The sequence below is a fragment of the Mugil cephalus genome, chromosome 17 (assembly GCF_022458985.1).
Source record: "Mugil cephalus isolate CIBA_MC_2020 chromosome 17, CIBA_Mcephalus_1.1, whole genome shotgun sequence".
Classification (NCBI taxonomy): Eukaryota; Metazoa; Chordata; class Actinopteri; order Mugiliformes; family Mugilidae; genus Mugil; species Mugil cephalus.
In genome coordinates, this window is record NC_061786.1 from 15,497,224 (window position 1) to 15,518,693 (window position 21,470).

The following is a 21,470-nucleotide window of genomic DNA, read 5'->3' on the forward strand; positions in this document are numbered from 1 at the left end:
ATTTGACAGTAGCAAAGCATATAAGTATTTTTACATGTAACAAATACAAAAGGACCTCTCATTGCTCATTTTCTGACCTCAAAAACACTGTTTTCCTCTTTTTGTTCCCATTCATACTCTGTGATATAGTTGGTTAATTATTGCAGTCTTTCAGGTTTTATATTGTTGTAGAAACAAGTAATATAACTGGACACACTTGATGTAATTTGGAATTAACAATAGCAAGTGGCTTCAAAAGACTTTTTATGTGAAACTAATGTTAGCAAGTTCTTACTACTAAAAATACTTGATTTAAATTTAATTTCAAACTAACGTTTACAAATGACTGTAATTTAAAGTAAACAGAGATGTGATTTTTCCTGTATGTAACGTTAGCTTACGGAGCTACCACCGGTTAGCTTACGGAGCTAACTCCGGTTAGCCGTTAGCTAACATCGTTAGCGAGGGGTTTTAGCTGTAAGTCGGCCATGCACTGATAAAAATGCTGCGTCGTAAAAGTGCTCCGTCTACTTATAAAAGAAAGGTAAGTCAAAATAATTTTGCATCATTTTATCCCGTAGATCAAACAAGAGTAGTCTTTATTGGTGCAACGTTAATTATGTAAGTCAATTTACTTGGTGACTTTACTCACGAAAGTGGCTAGAGTGGAGCACATATTTTCATCTGTGTGTTGTCACAATCAAACAATAGTGTTATTGAATAAATAATTAAATAAACAATGTGAATGTGGCAAAAAATATTTCATTCCAACTTTATTGGCAACATTGTAGATTATAAATCTGCAAAGAAAAGTTACTAGTTTGTTTACACACGATCCTTCTTTACTACCTGCTCAGTGAGTTTTGTTTTTTCTCATTAAAAACTCTTATTTGAAATAATTTTAATTTAAAATGCAAAAAAAGTGAACTGAATTACTACTATATTATGCTCATTCTACAGTACATTTTTTATGTGTATGTGGAGAACACCAGCAAAACTAAACACCATTACCTGGCACTAACAATGGTTGGCCTACTAAATTCAATAAATTAAAATAAATAAATAGATAAATAAAAATACACGCATTAAGAACAAAAATTTGACACCGATGGTTCATGAAACTCACCGATCAGGGTTGTCTGATGCACAAACAGAGTCAATCAACCCCACATCGAGGGTTCCCTGAAGAAAAAGATAATGAGAGAGGAGAACATTTTAAAACATGGCGGTCTATGTTTATTATTATTATTATTATTATTATTATTAATATTATTGATTATGAAGCAACCCAACACCTAATCTTTTTGCTTATTCTTATTTATATTGTTGTACTCGTGCCTCACAAGGCATGCTGTGTGATGCACAAAATAACAATAATAATAACAAAAAAGCTCACCACAGCATTTTTGGGGTTGGCCTGTTCGTGGGACATCTCCAGCAGCTGCTCGGGAGTGCACACTCTGACCTTGCTGAGCACTTTAAACCACCCACTACACAGAGAGGAGAAAGAGATTCAATCACACGTCGTGACGCAAACCGAGACGTGTTTTCGTTTTCATCAGTCTCACGCACGCCTCTCTCGTACCTTGCATCCTCTGGCGACTCAGCGAACACCTGGTACGTCCTCTCGTCTGTCACGATGTTCAGAGCGTTCTCTTTTTCATGGTTGTCCACAATCTCCCTGTGACGCCACGGACAGAAGACACATCTGTCTAGAAAACAACCAAACTGCGGATACTGTGTGTTTTTTTGTGTTTCTTACTTGGCCGCTCGGATGTCGATGGTTCCCTTCAGCTTCTCCTCGCTGTCGTTGTCGTAGTACATCAGCTTGTTGTCTCTCAGTACAAACCAGCGCATCTTCCAGTTCCTGGAGGGAAAATGACACCATGAGAATAAAGGCCAAGATACTCTTTTACCTTAGATAACATCGACACAGAACATGAAAGATGCAAAGATTGGTTCTGTTTCTGTACATCTTTATAGAACATTACATTACATTTATGCAATTTAAAAGTTTTGTAGTTTTGAGCACAAGCACATTCAGACTTTCTATTTCAAAGAAGTAAAACTCATAAAAAGTGAATAAACTTTAATTTGACGTGCATTACTTTTTGATATGTTATCGACTGAGTTTGTGTCAACAAATTCTTTTATTCACCAGCTTGAATTAGACATGGGAGTTTCCCACTTCTGCAGAGGGTTTAATGCTTCAGGTTAGACAAATACAGCACACGGAGCGAATAATCCTGTTCATGCAGAGTCAATAAATCTGACATTTAAATTTAAGCCTTTAAAGCAACTACGCTAACATATGAAAATCATCATACCATTAATTATTAGAGTTAATAGTGCTTTTAATTAGTTGTACACAACTTTATAATCATATACACATTTAGATCATACTAAACTGTACTTCCACAGAGATGTGCTACAGAGATTTATACTGTATATTTAGCATGCAGGCTTCACTCAGTAATAACTACAACAACCTCCGTGAGAGAGTGGACAGGCCTCCTCCTTTCTTGTAAAGCCAGCCAGACTTGAGAGACTCCTGCTTGGACCGGAACCACATGAATGTCTCATCCTTTAACACACACCAGCGCCTCCTCCACGGGATCATCAGACCAGCTGGAGGTGCAGAGAGGACGCACACATTTACAATTATTTGTAAATTAGCCACCAACGCTGCATATCGAGTGCCATGTAAAGTCTTTGCACCTTTACATATTAGCTGGAACTGTTTTACAGGTGTGGACAAGATATGTGCAAACCAGGCAATCTAAATTTGAGTGCGCTTCATCATTTATATTTAATAAGGTTGGTGTTAAAACTGTGCCATATTTTCATGAAGATTAATAAACTGCCCTCACATTTAACGGTAATTAATATTTAGATGAGAAAAGAAGCAGGATCAATCACAGTTTCCTAAAAGGCCTGAAACTTTCAGAGAGGAGCAAATGTCCCAAATAAAAGTCGTCGTTTAAAGAAAGCTTTAAACAAAAAACATGTAACAAATACACACCCTTCATGTAGAGGTAGCCATGGAAATAGGGCGGCCCGTTTCCGTTAAGCAGAGTCACCCTGCCATTCGTCACCTCTTCATCGGTGTCCATCATGCCGTCGTGTTCGTCATCGCTGTCTGCATACTGCAACACCACATGGTAACGTTAATCACTGTTTACGGGAGGGAAAGCTCGTCACGTTGTTAGTTTATGACAAGAGTGAGCAAAAGTCCCACAGCTGCTCATACATATCTGCGTGCACGCGTGTGAGGATGCGTGTAAGTGTGTCTCCTCACAGAGTCAGAGCTGCCTCTGTAGGACTCCATGCTGGCATTGGTGCAGGTCGACTTCCTCGGGTGCTCCTCGTCCGTCACAGTCGTGCTCCCGCGGTTGCTTCCCGAGACAGAGCTGTCGTCGCCGGCGTTGACGGAGCCCTCCTCCTCTTCCTGGTCGTAGTCTGACTCGGTGTCGGCCGGCATGCTGTAGATCGGTTCCTCCGCGTCCACCAGGCTCTCCACCATGCTCACTTTCCTCTCTGGCTCCGTCTTGTCTCCCTCCTTCTTCTCCCCATCAGCTGGGAGAGGTGGTGGAGGCGGAGGGACGGCGGCACCATCGTCAGGTGGAGGGAGAGGAGGAGGGGGAGGAATTCCAGCTACGCCGTCTGCTGGAAGGGGAGGCGGGGCAGGCGGCGCAGGAGGCACCGTGCCCTCGGCGAAAGCGGGAGGAGGAGGAGGGAGGTGAGCGAATATCTCCTGATCTATAGGAGCATCTGTCTCGGCAGGAGGAGGGAAATCCGGCAGAGGGATGCACTCCTCCTCAGCATGGAAGCCTTCATCTACTTCCTCTTCTTTGGAAGCACCTCTGGAGGCGTTGGCCCCTTTTGGAGATTTCACCTCTGCAGCAGGCTTAGGTCCGGCTGCTCCCATTGAAGGGTCCACGCCTCCGAAGTTCAGGAGGTCGATGAGCTCCGTGGCCTTGCGAGACGCCTCCTTTTTCATCCGCTTGAGCTCAGCATCCCGGCGCAGCTGCAGCTCCTGCTTGGAGGACTCACACAGTTGGGACACCTCATCCTCTCTCTTCTTCTGCAAGCGCTCAATCTCTCGCTCAAGCTGCAGGATCTCCTCCATCTGGCGAGCTTCCTCCTAGAGAGGAGGAGAGAGGGGAAATAATACATTATTGAGCATCTTATGATTGAACAGAGAGGTAAGAGGTTTAAAGTTAAGACACAGCACTTGCCTCGGACGATTTTGCATTTTTGTCCGCTGTTTCATTCACCTCTTCCTGTTTTCCCTCAGCCGACACTTTCTCCTCTTCTTCCTCTTTCTTGTTTTGCGCTTCCTCTTTCTTCTTCTTTTCCTCCCGGAGTTTCCGAACACGCGTACGCGCCACCTGGCCTCGCCTGTGCCTCTGCAGCACCAGCACTGCCTTGCGCTGCTTCACGAACCGTCTGCACTGGATGTGCTTTCGGAAGTGTTTCTGGAGGGTGATGACGCTGGCACGCACGCGTTTGAAATGCTTCCTGTGGACGAAAGATGGGAAAACACATAAAACGCATTGAACTAATGAAGGTGTCACAGACCTGTCCGGGTATCTTGAATCAGGAGACGCTTACTTTGCAGAGAAGGTGAGTAGATGTGCTCGGATTATCATGGCAGCTTGACGCCGGACTTCATCCCTGTCCTTCTCTAAACGCTGCTCCAAAGATTCTTTCAAAAACACCTACAAAGCAAACGTAACAGGAGGAGGTCAAAACAGTTAGAACAAACCTACTGAATTATCTCTAGGAATTTTCAATTCTATGGATGTTGACAGAAATCTTACCTTGGTCTTTCCTAACTGCCACTCTTTCTTAGTCTTGTCATACTTGGTTAGAAGGTCTGTGCTTCTCTTCTTATCATCTCCTGTTGTTGCTACTTTTTCTTTCATAATGATCTTATACCTTAAAAGGTCACAGTCAACAACATAAGTCTGAGCAATGGTAAGAATTAACAGAAAAAAAGACCAAAAAATGAATTGAGGATGAATTTAGATTTATAGAAACTTGCCGAGAGAAGAAATCTTTGAAAGTCCTGCGAACGGGGAACCCGGCCCGACGGATCTTCACAGTCTCCAACATCCCAGAATACCTCAGCTGGTTCAGGACGACCTCCGGGTCAAACACATTTGGATTCTACAAGAAAAATGAGACAGATTTCACAAGTAAAGCTTTTGAGATACTGTGAAATAATCATACCCTGGGATATTAAATGTCAATTTGAGAACTGAAAGAGGAGTCAGATAGAAACAAACTGACCTTCTCCATGTTGGGTTTAATGCAGCGAATAAAGAAAGGATTGGACACGCTGAGGGTGGCCATAAGAGCATGAAGGGAGTCCTGTGGAGACAAAGAAAAAGTGTTCATTCATAAATAACGATTCTCTTTTTGGCTTAAGAAACTTTGCAATGAAAAGCTAGTTACGTAGCGACCTTTAAAAGCTTCACCATCACTCACTCACCCTGAACTGGGAGCTCACTGTGGGTTTGCGTCTGGCCGTTCCCATCTTCTCTTCGTTGTTCCTGCTGCCAACCTTCTCAAACAAGTCATAGATGAAGTCCAGTCTGTGAAGCAACACAAACACGCTGGATTAAACATCTACATCTACAAGTTTTTCTTCTTCCTCATTTCTCCTCTTGTATCTAAATAAACTACCTGCTGTCCTTCAGCATGTTCAGGATGTCGTCTCTAAACGTGTCTCTATTCTTCTCCAGGATTCCTCTACCATCATAAAGTACCTGTTCAAGAAATCAGAAACGTCACAGAATTCCCAAACTTTACGCTATAACATAAATAGTATGTTGACATGAAGTGGCTCAGGTCGACAAAATAAACTGACCTCTCCAGCGTAATGTTTGATACCAAACTGATGATCAGCAAGTCTGGGCTTGACATAATAAGGGTTCGTCTGCAGAAAAAAACAGAAAAGCAGAATGTGTAACAAAATGCGATGGGACGTTTAACAGCACAGCAGTTTAGCATTTTGTGAATTATGCATTAGGTGCACGAACAAACGTGTAAAGCACTCACCGAGTGTCTGCTGTGCAACTTCTCCAGCAGAGTGAAGTCGGTTCCTTTGGGGAATCGACTCTCTTCGTTTACTAGCGCCAACAAGCCCAGTTTCTACAAGAGACCAAAGGAGCACTATGTTAACGCATCAGCATTATGGAATTAGCGAAGTGTTCTGAGACGTCAGTCCAACACTAGAGACTATTTGTACCTTCTCTATGAGGTCAAGACACTCTGCATTGTCCATCCAGTCAATTGCATCCCACTGGACACCTTCCCTGTGCAAAGTAAATCCAAATCCAAGCATTAGGAAAGGAAAAATGATGCCTTAGAGTTAATGCAAAATCTGAAATTCTTCAAGATGCTGAACATTGTTCAGCAGTCTTTACCTGTTATACTCCAGCTGCTCCAGGGAGAAGATATGCTTATTAAAATACTCCTGAAGCTTTTCATTGGCGTAGTTGATGTTAAATTGCTCAAACCGATTGACCTGCAAACAGCAAGACACACATTCTGTGTTATGAACAGTATGTTTGATGGACCTGTGTCGCAAATTCGGGATCAGGATTTGGATCAAGTAGCTCCAGGTTTAGTTATAAACTTATTCACATTGACGGAGGCGGAAGAAAATGCTTCTATTGCACTTTGCTCATAACTTTATAGTAGGTTCTATAAATGATTCTTTTCAGGGTCCTGTAGTTTCAGTGAACTGACAGGTTGGTAAGTTGGGTTATTTACAGTGTTTGACTCTAGGCTAGTTATCTTGTTAAACTTTAAAGTCTGGCTTGGGTCTGAAGACAGCTGACTAAGATACTCACTGATCTTACTCATCAATACATTAAAAAAAAAGTAAAATATGCAATGCAGAAAAAATTTGGAGATCTGACCTCAAAATTCTCAAAGCCAAAGATATCAAGGATGCCAATGGATTTGAAGTTTTCCATCCCCTTGATCTTCTGATTAATCTTGAGGATGATCCACGAGAAACATTGGGAGTATAACGCCATAGCAACAGAGTCCCGAGAATCAACCGCCTGCGACGATGACAGGGAAACCCGAGGGAGTGTTTGGATTAGTGTGTATGTGTTGGGAAGAGATGGAGATGTATAAGTGTATGTATGCTGACCTGCTCTATAGTGAGTGGGGAACAGATTTCCTCTCCTCTGAGGATTATAGAGCGCTGAGTCAGGACTTCAGACAGCTGGAAGGCGTCCAGACCCAACAGCTCACTGGCATTAGTGACCACTGAAAACACGGACCAAGATGTGTTACAATGCCGGCAACGCATCCATCTCACTTTTATGTTCAGCCTTCACATGTAGCAGAAGCAGCCTGACCTTGCTTGGTGGTGATCTGTGCTCCTCCTGCCGTCATGAATTCAATGTTGCCGAGCTGCAAGACTCCCGACAGCAGCTTGAACATGTCTCTGATCTCCTCCTCTGTAAACTCTAAAACCTTCAGTGCCTCCTGCACCAAGACAATCACAGTCAAAGAGATTAGATTCTTATATTATGAGCACGTTTCTCAGATCTTTGAAGGTAAATGGTTTAGTCTTAAGATCAATACTCCTGGTGAAAGAAACAGTAATTATCTGACGTCCCAGATATCGAACATGGTCAGAAACAAACAAGAAGGTAATAAAATCACGCCAACCATAACACTGTTAAACAGTTCTTTGTCGTTCAGGCTCTTGTCCTTCAGACAACCTGATTGGCTGAGGTAGTGGAAAGATTCAGCAGGATCTTCCAGGAAGTAGAGGCCTGATGAAAAGAAATTAATAAATGATGAAAACATCTGTTCAGATGACATTTTCTATGCACTCCAGTTATAGGAACTAAAACAAATGAAAGTACATTGCTGCTGTTTAGACAGCTGACCCTTACTTTTATGGTCTTTTGTAGCTCCCGCCAGTAGAGCGTAAAAGATGTGGTAGTTTCGCTCTCCGGGGTTTTGTCGTACAACACGGTTCTACAGAACATTTTTAAAAAAATATATATTTTTATTGTTATTCACAAAGCAAAACCTGACAAATGACTTTGAATAAGCTGGGAATAAAAAGCCCAATATGTTTTTACCTTTTCCAGTAAATCTGAACGATAGTTAGTCAAGGAAACAACAATTGGACATAAGTCATCTTCAAACAGACAATGTGAACATGTTTATGATGTATAAAATAAGGATACAATCAATGACGCAGCCTCCTTGGATGTTTCCCCCCTCGGAGAAGTGAAGCTGGATGAACTTCCCGAAGCGACTGGAGTTGTTGTTGTAAACAGTCTTAGCATTTCCAAAGGCTTCCATGATTGGACTGCAAGGAAAAACAAAAAAACTGAAGTGTGTCTGTGCATGAGATTCACTCTCCACTAATGTACAGGGTGCTTACACAAGAAAAGCTGGAGTTTACACTTCCATTTCCTCACACATATCCATTATCCATAAGCCTAATACAAACACTGCTTACTTAACTCTCCCCAACACTTTTTTTTTCTCACTGGCTTTAATCTGACTGAAATGAGACTTAGCTTACTTGAAATCTTACTTGAAAAAAAAAGTGTCAAGCTTCAACCTGGTAAAATCCCAGGATAATAGAAAATGAAATGAGACACCCATAAGCCTTACATGATGCACACCTTAAATATATTTAAATTATCCATTTAATGTGTAACACACACTATTACACCACAGTCCTTTTGTGCTAAAGCTAATACGAGGCTTTGCATAATAACAGTGCGAACACAAGAGTGCATTATCCAGGGTAACGGTACCATTTTTTGTTATAAGACATTCTTGGGAAACATGAAGACAATAGACAAACTTAGTTTGACAACTTAGCTCCAGCTTCAGCAAAAAAAAAAATAATAATAATAATAATAATACAGCCATGTTGGATAAGAGGAACAACTACAGTGACCAATACCCCACCAATTTATGTATATTGTGCATCATCATTTGCATCAATGTGCACCAATCCATCCGATTTGAAGACTGTGACATTTCCTTCATGGATACACGCCAAAAACAAAACAGACAAAAAGTGTACCTGCTCTGAACAATAGCCTGTTCTACACGTGTGGTTTTCTCCGATGGAGGGGTCCCGGATGATTTCTGGCTCATCACCGACAGAAACTGCAACAACAGTTTAGTGCTCTCCGTCTTCCCCGCCCCCGATTCACCACTAGGAAACAGACACAGATGCACACAATTTAATTACACACACAGTGACCTTCTGTGACATCCCCATATCTCAGATTTGTCTAATTGATATACAGAGGGTTTTATAACTTCCAAGAAATTTCATTAGCTCCCAGTCTGCTTTAATCAGGGTAACAACTGAGACAAGGCTGAGTGTAATTGAAAGCATGATGAGATGCTGGACAGTGCAATCAGATCAGGGCAGTTGGCGGCTAACCAACTTAAGGCGGTGGCTGAGGAATGTTGTTCATTAATATTCACTATGAGAGAGACAGAATCATGATTTCACCCTCTTAGCTTGAACCAGGGGCGTCACTAGGTTTTAAGGACGGGGGAGATGCACGAGATGTGAGCGAGCGTCGAGCCTGAGCACAAATTTCACAAGCAGATAACAAAGATTGAATATTTGTTTGTTATTATTTCAGTCTGTTTTTTTAATCTGCTTATAAAGCTGCAAGTTTTGCAGACTGATATTGATCCCTCTCATCCCAAACTCATCCTTTAGCTATACATTCAGAATCCATGCACAGTGTAAGGAAGACGATAAAAAAAAATGAACTATCCTCTCACCAGGTGCATGCTGGGATAGGACACAGTCACGTGAGAGGATTTAGGAAATGAATGAAAACTGATGGCTTAGCAGAAGCTTCCCCTGAACGAGCACAAGTGAATGACCGGCTTTGGTGTATCGAATCATGAAAATGGTCTAAACCCACCTGATGAGGACACACTGGCTGTCGTGGCGTTTCCAGATGCAGCGGTAGCATTCATTGGCCACGGCGAAGATGTGCGGAGGGAGCTCCCCGATGTGGTGCTTGGAATACAGGTCCACCCTGTCTGGGTCGTAAAGACCTGCGATCTGCTTGTACGGGTTGACGGCTGCCAGGATGCTGCCGATATTGGTCTGAAAATGGCAAGGAAAAGACGACATTTTTGAGCGTTTATAATTTATTGTTGCGGTTTACTTGCTGTCAGATAGTTTCTGTGTGAAATAGATACATTTATAAAACATATACACATAAAATTTAAAGCAGGCTTGTGTTAATATTACTTTGGATAGGAGGATAAAGGAGCACAGCAGGTGGGAGATATGAGCGTAGGATGATGAGTGACCAGGCTGTTACTGGAAATAGTCAACGTCCCATCAGTGACACGATGGGCGAGGGAGTTGTGTATCAGTCACTTTGCTTTCTAACTTTCTGCATTATATAAGAAAAAAACAAAACTTCCGGTCAGTGTCCGCTTCCGTTGTCTAATATTTCCGTGTCTGTGCATTGTTGTACATGTGCTGATGAGATGAATGCACAAACCCCACACTGACACAGAAAGCTGACCCACACATGACAAATTCTTATGATCAGCTTAAGGGAAATCCATGTATGGACAATATTTCATCATCTAGATTAGGTCACGCCCGCAGAGATTGTCATCGGTCTGTTGTTTGGTAATCTTTCAGTTTTCCAGGCTTTTCCGAATATGGGAAAATTAGATCATCACTTTATTTATTTTTTTATTTAACCTTTATTTAACCAGGAAGATCCCACTGAGATTAAGACCCTCGTTTATTCAAGGGAGTCCTGCTCAAGATGTGCAGCGGCAAATACAAAACACAGATACAAAATGACACATAAATAAAAGAAAAAGATTAAAGTTACAAGGAGATTATAAAAAAAAACAAGCGCGTATTACTCAGGTACTCTCATTTTGGATTTAAAAGCGCTCAATTAAATGATTCCGTTGGTTTATGTTTATTCTGCAACATCTTCCATGCAAAGGGAGTGGACAAAAGCCCTTTCACCCAGTTCACATTTGTTGCTTTCTGGAACAGAGGAGGCTGTAACATCTCTCTATCCACAACTTCCATTATACATTTCAGTGTCAATGCAGTGTCAATGCATTTTGTGCACATACACCGATCATGACCACCTTGGTCCTCCTAACATTGTGTAGGTCTCCCTTGTGCCTCCAAATCAGTTGTGACTCATCAGAGAATATGACATGGGCCTTCTGAGGGTGTCCTGTGATGTTGTTAGTGGGGGCCATTGGGTCCTAAAGGTTGAAGGGAGGGGCTTCTGTGGATCAGGCTTGTTCCAGTGCATCCCACAGATACTTGACCAGTTTGGGATCTAGTGAATTTGGAGGCCAGGTCAACACCTTGTACTATTTTTCAGTTTTTTTTTTCTTTGAATTGTTCCCGAAGTATTTTTATGTGTGTGCTTGTGTCGGACTGCATGCTGCTGGGATGCATTGCTATGGGGTGGGGGTGCCTGGTCTGGCATAGGTGGGTGCTACATGTCTAAGTAACATCCACATGAATGCAGAACCTTGTATTGTCACAAGATGGTCAGTGTTATTTACTTCTGTGGTTTTGGTTGTGGCTGAACTGTGTAAAAGATAAAAAGGCTTTGACAATGAATAGTAAATTCCAATATTAATTTCATGTCTCTGTCTATGCATTTGGCCAAAGGCACGCTTCAACTAATGCATCCCATATCTAATCTGAGAGCAATTGATAGTACACCGTATCACATTTACTATACATTGTATTTGAAAGCACGACTAGGGTAACAGTGTGAAATAATCTTTCATTGTAAAAATGGGCACTGATCCATAGCACAGAGCGATTATAAATGAGTGAACAAAACTCCACTTCATTATGAGTTTAAACAAAGCAGACAGAAAGAGAATAAATTCTGCTAAAATGTGAGCTGGCCGAAGTTCTTTCTGATCTTTCAGATTTTTCTTTGTTATATAAGACCTGGGGGGTCTGATTAGATGATTTGTGCCTCCTCCTTCTAAAAGATGCAAAGATCACAGGAAACGGAGGGGGCTCATCAAGACACCCACATAATGTACACTTTACATAAAGGCCACACACATGCATGCTCACCCACCCACACACACACACATACTTGTGGCCGTCTGAAAGCACTTACATAGATGTTGTCCTTCTGGTAGCGCTGGTACAGGTTGTGCATGATGGCGGCCTCGTGTAGCTCGGCCAGCGCTGACATGTCCTCCACCCCGTCGATGCTCGACTGGTGCATGGCGTACACCCGCTCCCTGGTGACCTCGGCCTGCTGCAAGTACAGCACCTGAGACGCAGACACAGGTTGTGAGCACTTGCAGATGTTCACTGAACTCCACGAGCTGCTGCATACTGTAATGAAACGCTGTTATTTGCTTGCGCTGGTTATGCTTGTTTTCTCCAGCCTGCTAAATCTACTCCCACGTCAGTATGTGGCATTTACGGCTGTGGCTTTTTAATAATACTGCGAAGGGGAAAAAAAAAAAAAATATGAAAACACAAGAGTGCTATTTGCGTCTGGCAGCAATCTAGTGCGTAACGATTTAGTGCAAAGTACAGCAAGTGCTCCTGATGTGCAACATTTACAGCTACCGAGGCTGAACAAGTCTTAATATGCCACAAATCTTTCAGACACATTTCTAAAGCCATTATGGCTCCATAATTCCTAACACATGATTACTGGGTTACTGTATTTAAATATATTCCAGTCTGATATTAAATTAAAAGAAAAGTAGACATGTAATTGCAAGGCCCATTGCATCTTAACTGAGTGTTAGGAAATATTTCCTTATTTTATGACACAGATAATCACTTTTTGTTGCACCTCTCTCCTACTGAGGTATTTTTGCACATGTGAGCGATACGGTACATTTGAACTCCTGAGCCGGGACTGGTGTCCATGCCTGTCACTCAGCCTCCAGCTCTTCTTCTTCTTCTTCTGTAATCACCGCTACTCATCTTTATGAATCCTGCTATCACCTGCTAGCATCTACCTCTAGCTTTGTTACTTCTGTAACTGCTTGAGGTTTACTCATTGACTAGCATGTTCTGTTGCACTGTGACATTTTTTTTAAACGTAGGAAAAACTTGCCATAAACACAGTAGCGTCCTCATACGTGCTCTTACTTTGAAAACGACAACTTATGGTTGCAGAATATGAACAAACAGGTGCTTTTTTGTTTCTGTCTTCTGACAATTTTATTTTTAGAAAATGAAAATAGACGAGTTTTTAAAGTTTTGTTTATCCCTTCTTGACCCTGATAAAAAAAATTTAAAAAAAAGAATCCTTGAATTTCAATTATAATTTTCGTATTTTAAAATGAAAATGGAAAATCCAGTGACCAAAACATACACGGACCGAGGATGGACACCACTGTTGTATTTGTCCTCTTAGAAGCACTGGTTGGCTTTTTAAGTGCCGGTATGGCTGGATGATTGATGCTAACCTGCTGCTGGTGGTGGATTCATATGTACTGTAATGACATTATAGTGGCAACAGTCTATTTAAATACATAATACACCACAGTCCCTGAAACAAAGTGCTTCACTGATAACATTGTGTGATCCAAATATTTTCAGACACTAGGATATCAACTGGCAGTGATCCCTGTACTGGATGATACAGCCATTGTGTTCAGAGTAAAGATGAAGTCACTGAGTTCCTGCCAGATTTTTTTTTTTTTTATAAAAAAAAAGCTCCCAAGGTCTTTCTGTTTTTAGCACGAACAGGCTAATTGTGATGCAACATGACGAAAACCCACATGATGAGAATACAGACGGACCCTAATCTCAACCACGTCCTCCATAACCATGGCAACAGGAGAGTCGGGGGACGGGATGGGCGTGGAGCCCGGGCTGCGGGAGGTGAAGGTGAGGAAGCGGAGGAAGCGGGCGAGAAGACAGAAGCAGAGAAGAAGAGGCGGCGTAACCGATCTGACGGGGAAGGACCTGACAGGTGTATCCAGGTCAGTCACACACATGCTACTACTACAGTACTACAGTCTCCGTCTGTGTCTTTTATTTATTTATTTTTTTCTTTTAAAAGGCCCACACGGGCAGGAGGCAGCATAAAGGTCGTTCATTCATTCAAGTGAAATCAACTAGTCCAAGAATAGAACTCACGGCCTTTACAGCACCGGGTTGGTAATATGTCAGCTCTGTCTCACAGCCAGCCTCCACCCTGTGTGTGTGTGTGTGTGTGTGTGTGTGTTGCTGTAACAGATGTGGTGGGAGTCTGTTGAGGGGCGAGCTGGAGGGAATCAAACGTTCTGTTCTTAAATAAATCTATTTCACTCCAGTGACACTGCCTTCCTATGCGAGCTGTTGCGTGCAAAACCTGAGTGGGGTATCATCCCCTGCCAGCTGTCTGTACAACAGGGTTTTGTGTCTGTCAAAAAAGAGCTGTGCGCAATATGCTACAGTTTGTGCATTCTCCTAAATGTCAGAGTATAGATGCCGATGAGCGTCTAACCCACGGAGTCGCTAACCTTTCTCCACTCACTCAGCTGTGATGAAATGACCCAATTACCCCCTCATCCTCCATTAGAGAGGCCATAACTCACGCGGGGGTAACACGAGCGGCCGACAGCTCAGCGTCTTCACCTTGTCTGCTTGACCCTCTGTCATCACTTTTCACCACCATGGCGCTCAACCCAGGCGCTGACGCGTCGATATCCGAGCGCAGTCGCACAAAAAGGTTACATTTACATCATTTCCTCAACACAACCGAAAAAAAAAAATCCTCTTAGAGATTCAGATTTTACTCTTTATGTCATAGGTCTTCAACAGAGGGTCCGACCACAATATACCATTAACCGGGAAGAACTAGAGAGAAAACATTATTGACAACCTTGAATTCATTCAATACTGAGACGTACTAGTGGATTCATTTGAATTAACCCCGCGTTGTCCTCAGAGAGTAGGTACGCAAGCATCAGCTGTAAATGACAATAAATAATCTTAAATTTACAAAGTTACCGGACGCCTGTATTTTCCTACTGAACAGATTATCAAAGGTTCACACCCTCCCTCTCAATCTGATGAGGTGAAAACACCTTCTAACGGGGTCAGTCTGTTCTGATGAAGGTGGTTGCGCAAGACATTTCTGCTCTGATCAGGCTTTTAGGCTGATTATTAGTGCAGCAGTGGATAGTATGGATAGTATTACGGCCTGCTTCAGTGTCAGGGGTCTGTGCAAATGTCGACACTGGTATCAATATCAAATTAATTACAAGCCTGAATCCTTCAAAGCTACTATTGTCAATATTGTGTCATTTTTGTCACAATCTTTCAGCTCAATGCTTCTTTTTAATGGTCTTTAGTCTCGCTGATTTAAAGCAAAAATAAAACTCTTACCAACCCACGACCTGCTCTCCACTGAGCAGCGGTGAACATACACATATGTGGGTTATTTTGCAGCTGAATTGTCAATTATTCAAGAGCTAATATTGGACCCTTAAGCTAAGAGCTCCATGTGAATGTCGTCCATCCATATCTGGTCTAATGAACGCTGCTTCCTGCTTCTCTCAGCCTTTGATGCCGAGGCGGCAAATGTGTGTGTTTTGTTCTCATGGGCATCAGATGTGTATCGGAGACACGAGAAGTCTGTTAGTCGAGGCTTAGACATATTTGAGTGTGATAGCCGGACTGCTCTGTATTCACATGTCTGTGAGAACAGAAAGACCGGATCCTATTAACGCTGGATAAAGCCTCTCCCTTCCACGCTTTCTTTCACTTTCTCAAGCCATTAAATCACTCCCTCCCGCCGCATCTCTTGTTTTTCCTCCTCTTCTGGCATTGAAGTCTGCATGCCTTCGTGTCTCAAACATCACCCCTTCGTCTCTCTCATCTATCTTTCTCCTTGTGTGTCATCCGTCTTTCATCTCTCACACTTGCATTTACATTTCTCTCCTCTTCAGCACCTCTTGTCACCCACTCTTCGTTAATTAACTCTCTCTGCATTTCCCACATTTCAACCTCACATGCTTTTGTCCATTTTCCCCCTTTTTTCTCATTCTCTTTAAGTCTTTTATATCAAGTTTCCTTTAGACTTTTTTTTTTTTTTTTTTTTACATTACCTCTTTCAGTCATCTCTGGGCTGCTGTTCTGAGTCAATTGCTTCTAAAGCCAAAGCTGTTTTGTTTCACGGCATAAAGACGTTAAAAAGCAAATGAAGCAGAGATGTTCGAGGAGCTACTGGGGACAGCCCTCACGCAAGTGATTCAGAGAGAGGAGACGCTACAAAGTGGGAAAGTATGTCAGTGACCGAAATAAAATGCAGATGAAGTGGAAGAAGGAGAAGAAGAAGAAGAAGAAGAAGAAGAAAAAAGAGCTTGGCAAATGTCCTCTTCTTCCGTTGCCCTCTGGTGGGTTTTAACACACATTCTGTTCACGGATTCCTGAAGCACATTAACGCACACACACACCAAAAAAAAAAATAATAATAAAAACTACACAAGTGCACTCAAATTGTACTGCATGAGATGCAGATGTGCACAAGTCTGACTACATTTGGAGTCTAAAATGGGATACTTCTTATTCAATAATTCATTGTTTGAGAGAGGAACAGAAGACAGGGACTGAATTAGTGGGAGAAAAACTGAAATGTGCAGAGATAATGTAGAAGTAGAGCGTGGTATCTGAATCTGATTTGTCTTCACATCTACGGACGAGGCTGCCTTTGCTTTGTGTTTTCTTATTGCCAAAAAGAAAAAAAAATACCATAAACACCTCTGTCCACTCCTAAATACGTGGCAAATTTTTCTAAAACACAAGTAAAAAGTGCATTTGTTGAAGAAGACACTTAATGGTGATACTCGTTAGTATGATTTGGTCTTTTGGTGCGAAGTCCCCTTCACCTCCTCTGTCACGGTTTTTGTAGCGAAGCCAGTGTGCTCCTAACCTGCTTTGATGCGAATGCACATGAACTGCCTTTCTGTGAAGCTCTTCAGCGTCTGAAGCTGCTTTGCATGATTCAAGAGGAGAGCCAGGGGAGACAATCCGCTTCATCTGACTTCGCGTATCAGCCACAGCCAGAGAGAGGAGGAGAGCGGGTGAGAGAGATAAGGACGGAGAATCAGAGCGACGGAGCTGTGGGCACAGTGACCTATATATGTTCCAGCGCGAGAGCGAACGGTATCGCACATTACTGTACGCACCTGCAGCTCTTCCCACTGACCTTGGATCTGATCTGTCAGACCTCCCGAGTGTCTGGTTAGGATTGGGGAATAAAGTGTTTGGTGTAATAAGATCATTTAGATCAGAGTGCAGCAGGAGCAGCTGCAGCCAGCGATGCTGGACGAGTATCTTTACCTACAAACAAACTATGTTGAGGTACAAACTTAATTTTTGTAATTACTCCTGGATTTCCAACTCCACAACAGCAGACATTTACACCTCACTCTTTGCGCCCCTCACCTCAGGCATAAATTTCCTTGCACAAACAAATTCACACTGATTTGTTGCCCTTTTTATTTATATTTCCACTTTATTTATCTTTTATTGTATTTATCGTTATTCTTACCTATCTGTTATATTTACTATGGGAAATAATCCTGAGTGCATAATTTCATTGCATCTCATGAAAAATCCTTGAATCCCTGAATTTCATTCTGGAAGTTATCTAATCACTTAGATGCAGGGTGGCACCAGTAAAATACACATCCATGGTAGAAAGCCATGATGTAAAACTCAGTGTATACTATACTTATTTGGTATAATTTGAAATATTAAATGTGCACAAAATATTGTTATATGAAATGTTATGGTCTGTCACCTGCTGACCAACATTACTGTCCACAGAGCCCAACTTAGCACAGAGCATCTTATACCACCAAGCTTAAATTAAGAAATAAAGGTTAGCATCAAGAATTAACTCTGTTTACGTCTTTTCTGCCTGACACCGGAGCGAAAAACACATTTGTCGTCATCCTTTAAGATTTGGCACTCATCCCACCCCAAGGCAGTCACTGCCTTCTTTTCCTCAGAGATAAAGACACTGCAGACAGACAGACAGACAGACAGACAGAGGGGGAAGTTGGGACAGACAACATGTTACCTACTTCAGGGGGATGTGTATACATGCATATTGGAGAGTTTGTCTTCAACCAGGGTTCAAAATATGAAACTGTGAAGGTGTACGTGGGTCAGGAGATCACGCCACATCAGCTTGTTTCTGTGCATTCGGCAGAGTTTGTGCCACTTGAATGAATGCGCACATGTGTACGTGTCCCAAGTATGTAGTCGCTTAGTGCGTCTACAAGGAGCAAAGCATCCCTGCAGCATGTTCTGTGCTCGCGTGAGCTCTCACTGTAGCTTTCACGCTAGCGACTGGAATCCAGGTCACTCAGCGTAGCGTACACTGTCCAAAACTCATGGTAACCTACGTGTGCACATGCATGTTTGTATATCTGTGCGTGGACTGTATAGCGAAGCGAAAATGTATCGTATAAAATCTGACATTGCACCTAAAAGATATGTATGGGTGGTAACTCTGTGACATTATGCATGGCAGTATATTCATTCACTGGATGCTCTACAATGCAATTTATGTATTTCTTCCATTTTTATCTTCTATATGCTGACCCACATTCACAACACGTTCATTAAACTTTCATTTAATCTCATGTAACCTGTATCTGCGTATTTAACTGTGGTAGAGAGATGTGAGATGTTGCAGGAACAGTGGCTGTGTTTCTTTTTTGGACACATTTTGAGGAAAAATTTGCAGCAGAAAATGAAATTAAAGCCTTCACACTGACTACTGTTCCAGAAATATTAGAACTCGGGTCATCGAGATAAACATCAAACCATAAACACTTCACTCACAACTTCAAAACTGTGAAAATTAAACAATATAAAAGCATTAAGAAAGTAGGCTGCTATTTTACTCACTGAGGAGACCTTGAACAATGAGAGCCTAAGGGGGGAAAGGTCAGTAGTCATTAATACACAGGATAACATGTTACAGTCCCTTGTGGCAACACCCCAGGCAAAACACATCCAGAAGCCAACTGAAAACCGACCAGCAGGCTAGCAGTTAGCTACCAGCTAGCAACCAACAAGAGGACACCAGCTAACTAGCCTAGCCAACAGGCAGCATGCTGCACATCTTTGGGGCTTTCAAGTGGGCCCCTCACTTCACCGATGTTAAGTTAGGCCCACGACACCTCAAGAAGGCTTAACAGTGAGTTTGTGCATCCTGGAATCACACCCCTCCATGCTGCCACCACACAACCACAGAGAGATTAGCTTAGCCCTTTTTACTGCTATTCAACAAAACACACAATTGTGTTGGTCGGGTGTCCAAGCTACCTCTATCCCCGGTAGCGAAGGGGTGGGTAACTTCTACTGACCTTACAGTAGAAGTTAAAGGAAAACCTTAAAGACTAAAACACGATTTTTAATTAATAGACTAAATCCAGTTATTGCCGGCTATTTATGTTTACATGTGTACCGTATGTTGCAGGTTAGTTTTAGTTTCACTCTCCCTAGTCAAACCTTCACAAAAAAATAAAAGGGCTTATATTTGGGTGATAAAGCTATTTGTAGGTCTGAAGCCATATGAAGCTCAAAGGCGCTCAAATACAGCCAAGTAAACTCATTGATAAAACGGCAGCACAGATGTGACTATGACTGATGTAAAGAGCTGGCTATACCCCCCTGCTAGTTCCTGATTTGATATGAAGGCTTGTAATTTTGCAGCTACAGCTTTTGTAACCGAGAATGTGGTGAACTGGGTCAGGCTCAATAGATTACAGAACCAGAGAGACGGCAGGGAAGAGAATAGATGAGGGAAATGGGGAAAAAATAAAACCCATGATAATAAAAAAAATGCTGTTTATTCAGTCACTTTGGCACCAGAGTCATTTTTAGCTGTTTCATTGTTTAGCATCAAAAATTCTTGGGAGATTCACCTGGCTCTGCATTCGTTCGAATTAAAGTCATTAAAAGGAGAACGTGAGGCAGAGCAGCAGCAGGGACGGAGGGGGGAGAGCCTGGGACCGTTCTCATGGGTCAGATCCTGTTGTAACAGGGTATATCACCCCGATCCTGCTGGTTCTCTATCAAATATTCACCACCGCCTGCAGAGCCAACATTTAAACACCAGCAGCGAGCGGAGAGAGAGGGAGGGACAGCGAGGTGGATGGGGGTTGGGGAGGTTCAGGACGTTTATAATCCAGAGCAAAGACAACGGCTGCTCCCATAACCAACCCTGCATTTTGAGGTGTCAGCCCATCCTGAGCCCCTGAACAAGGGATGCACAAAAACATGAATTACTTGTGCATCTATAAAGGATAGTGTAGATGTTCTTTGGGGGGAATAAAGGGAGGATTGTGACTTTTGAATCCAGGGCTATTATTAGCTCCATCTTTAAATGCTGCCAACTGGAGCGCATGTGTGTGCCAAACACATCAGCCTACAAAAAAAAAAAAAACATTAAATCCTAAGAGCTAATGTGTGCAAGGCCTTGCTCTAAAACAGATTAGATGAACACACACTCAGTGGGAATTAAACATTACATTGTCTGGGTGGGATGTGTAGCGTTAAACGTGAGACGCTCGGTTTCATTATTTAGAACAACGACGAGCAGCCCTGTCTTTACATCTGACGTCCTAACAAGCATGTATGTGTGTGTGCCGCCAAACCATGCTTCCTCTCTAATCTAGCTCTCCTCTGAAGGCAGAATGTGTGTCAGGGATGAATTCTGAATATGTATGAGGAGGAAGAGGAGGAGGAGGAGGAGGAGGAGGAGGAGGAGGAGGAGGAGGAGGATGGAACTGGGGCGAAAAAGTGGAACATCATGACCAGGAGTTTCTATTGATCCACACAGGAGAGGATGAAACCTGCACAGCTGCCTGACCTTTACGTGAATAGAAAATCAAAGAGCTTTCTTGTTTAAATTAATTTGTGCGATACAGTGTTTGCAGCGTACCAAGCCAAACTAATTTGAAATTTCAGAGGATGCAACGGAAGCGACGACCAGCAGTGATGCCTGTGTAGGTACCAGACCGGCTCAGGGAGTATCTACTGTAGATGACTATGTGTTTGGCGAGTTTAATTTATTTGTTTGGAAGAGATAGCACTTTAATCTGACCACTTTTTTTCAATAAGGAGTAATCTAACACGTTACTATTTCCAAACCAGTATTTGGATTAAAGTTACTTATTCAAGTCACTGTGCGTTACTATTTTTCCCCAGAGTCATTATTTTTTATTTCTTTTTGTGTCACGTATGCGACAAGTTGCGTTTTCAGCACGAGGACAATTCACGTGTAATACCGTGCAATGGAGAGAGGAGAGAGGTGTTGGAGACAAAGTCCTATCTAGGTTCAAAAACACAACATCGAATTTAAATAAAGATCTGCATCTAATGCAGGAGGTAACCCAGCACCTCAACAACAAAATCTGGACGTTGGTGCAAAACCAGTAAGTAGGGGAGAGTTGAA

The 21,470-nt window shown here is 42.3% G+C and overlaps 1 protein-coding gene across 4 annotated transcripts in view; it reads right to left on the reverse strand.

The window, feature by feature from the left end:
- Positions 1-21,470, reverse strand: part of myo10l1 (myosin X, like 1) — a 41,338-nt gene that overhangs the window by 8,372 nt on the left and 11,496 nt on the right. Inside the window, exons 3-30 of one of the 4 annotated variants that reach the window (XM_047611643.1) lie at positions 12,153-12,311; positions 9,933-10,120; positions 9,065-9,199; positions 8,208-8,332; positions 8,100-8,113; positions 7,908-7,992; positions 7,678-7,784; positions 7,362-7,491; positions 7,151-7,269; positions 6,912-7,058; positions 6,414-6,514; positions 6,236-6,302; positions 6,046-6,138; positions 5,855-5,923; positions 5,671-5,753; positions 5,477-5,579; positions 5,275-5,355; positions 5,027-5,151; positions 4,803-4,920; positions 4,594-4,700; positions 4,218-4,500; positions 3,230-4,123; positions 3,002-3,125; positions 2,469-2,607; positions 1,742-1,846; positions 1,565-1,660; positions 1,376-1,469; positions 1,106-1,161 (exon numbers count right to left, since the gene is read on the reverse strand). In XM_047611643.1, coding sequence (XP_047467599.1) covers positions 1,106-1,161; positions 1,376-1,469; positions 1,565-1,660; positions 1,742-1,846; positions 2,469-2,607; positions 3,002-3,125; positions 3,230-4,123; positions 4,218-4,500; positions 4,594-4,700; positions 4,803-4,920; positions 5,027-5,151; positions 5,275-5,355; positions 5,477-5,579; positions 5,671-5,753; positions 5,855-5,923; positions 6,046-6,138; positions 6,236-6,302; positions 6,414-6,514; positions 6,912-7,058; positions 7,151-7,269; positions 7,362-7,491; positions 7,678-7,784; positions 7,908-7,992; positions 8,100-8,113; positions 8,208-8,332; positions 9,065-9,199; positions 9,933-10,120; positions 12,153-12,311 — 3,947 coding nt within the window. Of the gene's footprint in view, positions 1-1,105; positions 1,162-1,375; positions 1,470-1,564; positions 1,661-1,741; positions 1,847-2,465; positions 2,608-3,001; positions 3,126-3,229; positions 4,124-4,217; positions 4,501-4,593; positions 4,701-4,802; positions 4,921-5,026; positions 5,152-5,274; positions 5,356-5,476; positions 5,580-5,670; positions 5,754-5,854; positions 5,924-6,045; positions 6,139-6,235; positions 6,303-6,413; positions 6,515-6,911; positions 7,059-7,150; positions 7,270-7,361; positions 7,492-7,677; positions 7,785-7,907; positions 7,993-8,099; positions 8,114-8,207; positions 8,333-9,064; positions 9,200-9,932; positions 10,121-12,152; positions 12,312-21,470 lie in introns of all 4 variants that reach the window. The other 3 variants (XM_047611642.1, XM_047611645.1, XM_047611644.1) reach the window with 3 other exon arrangements.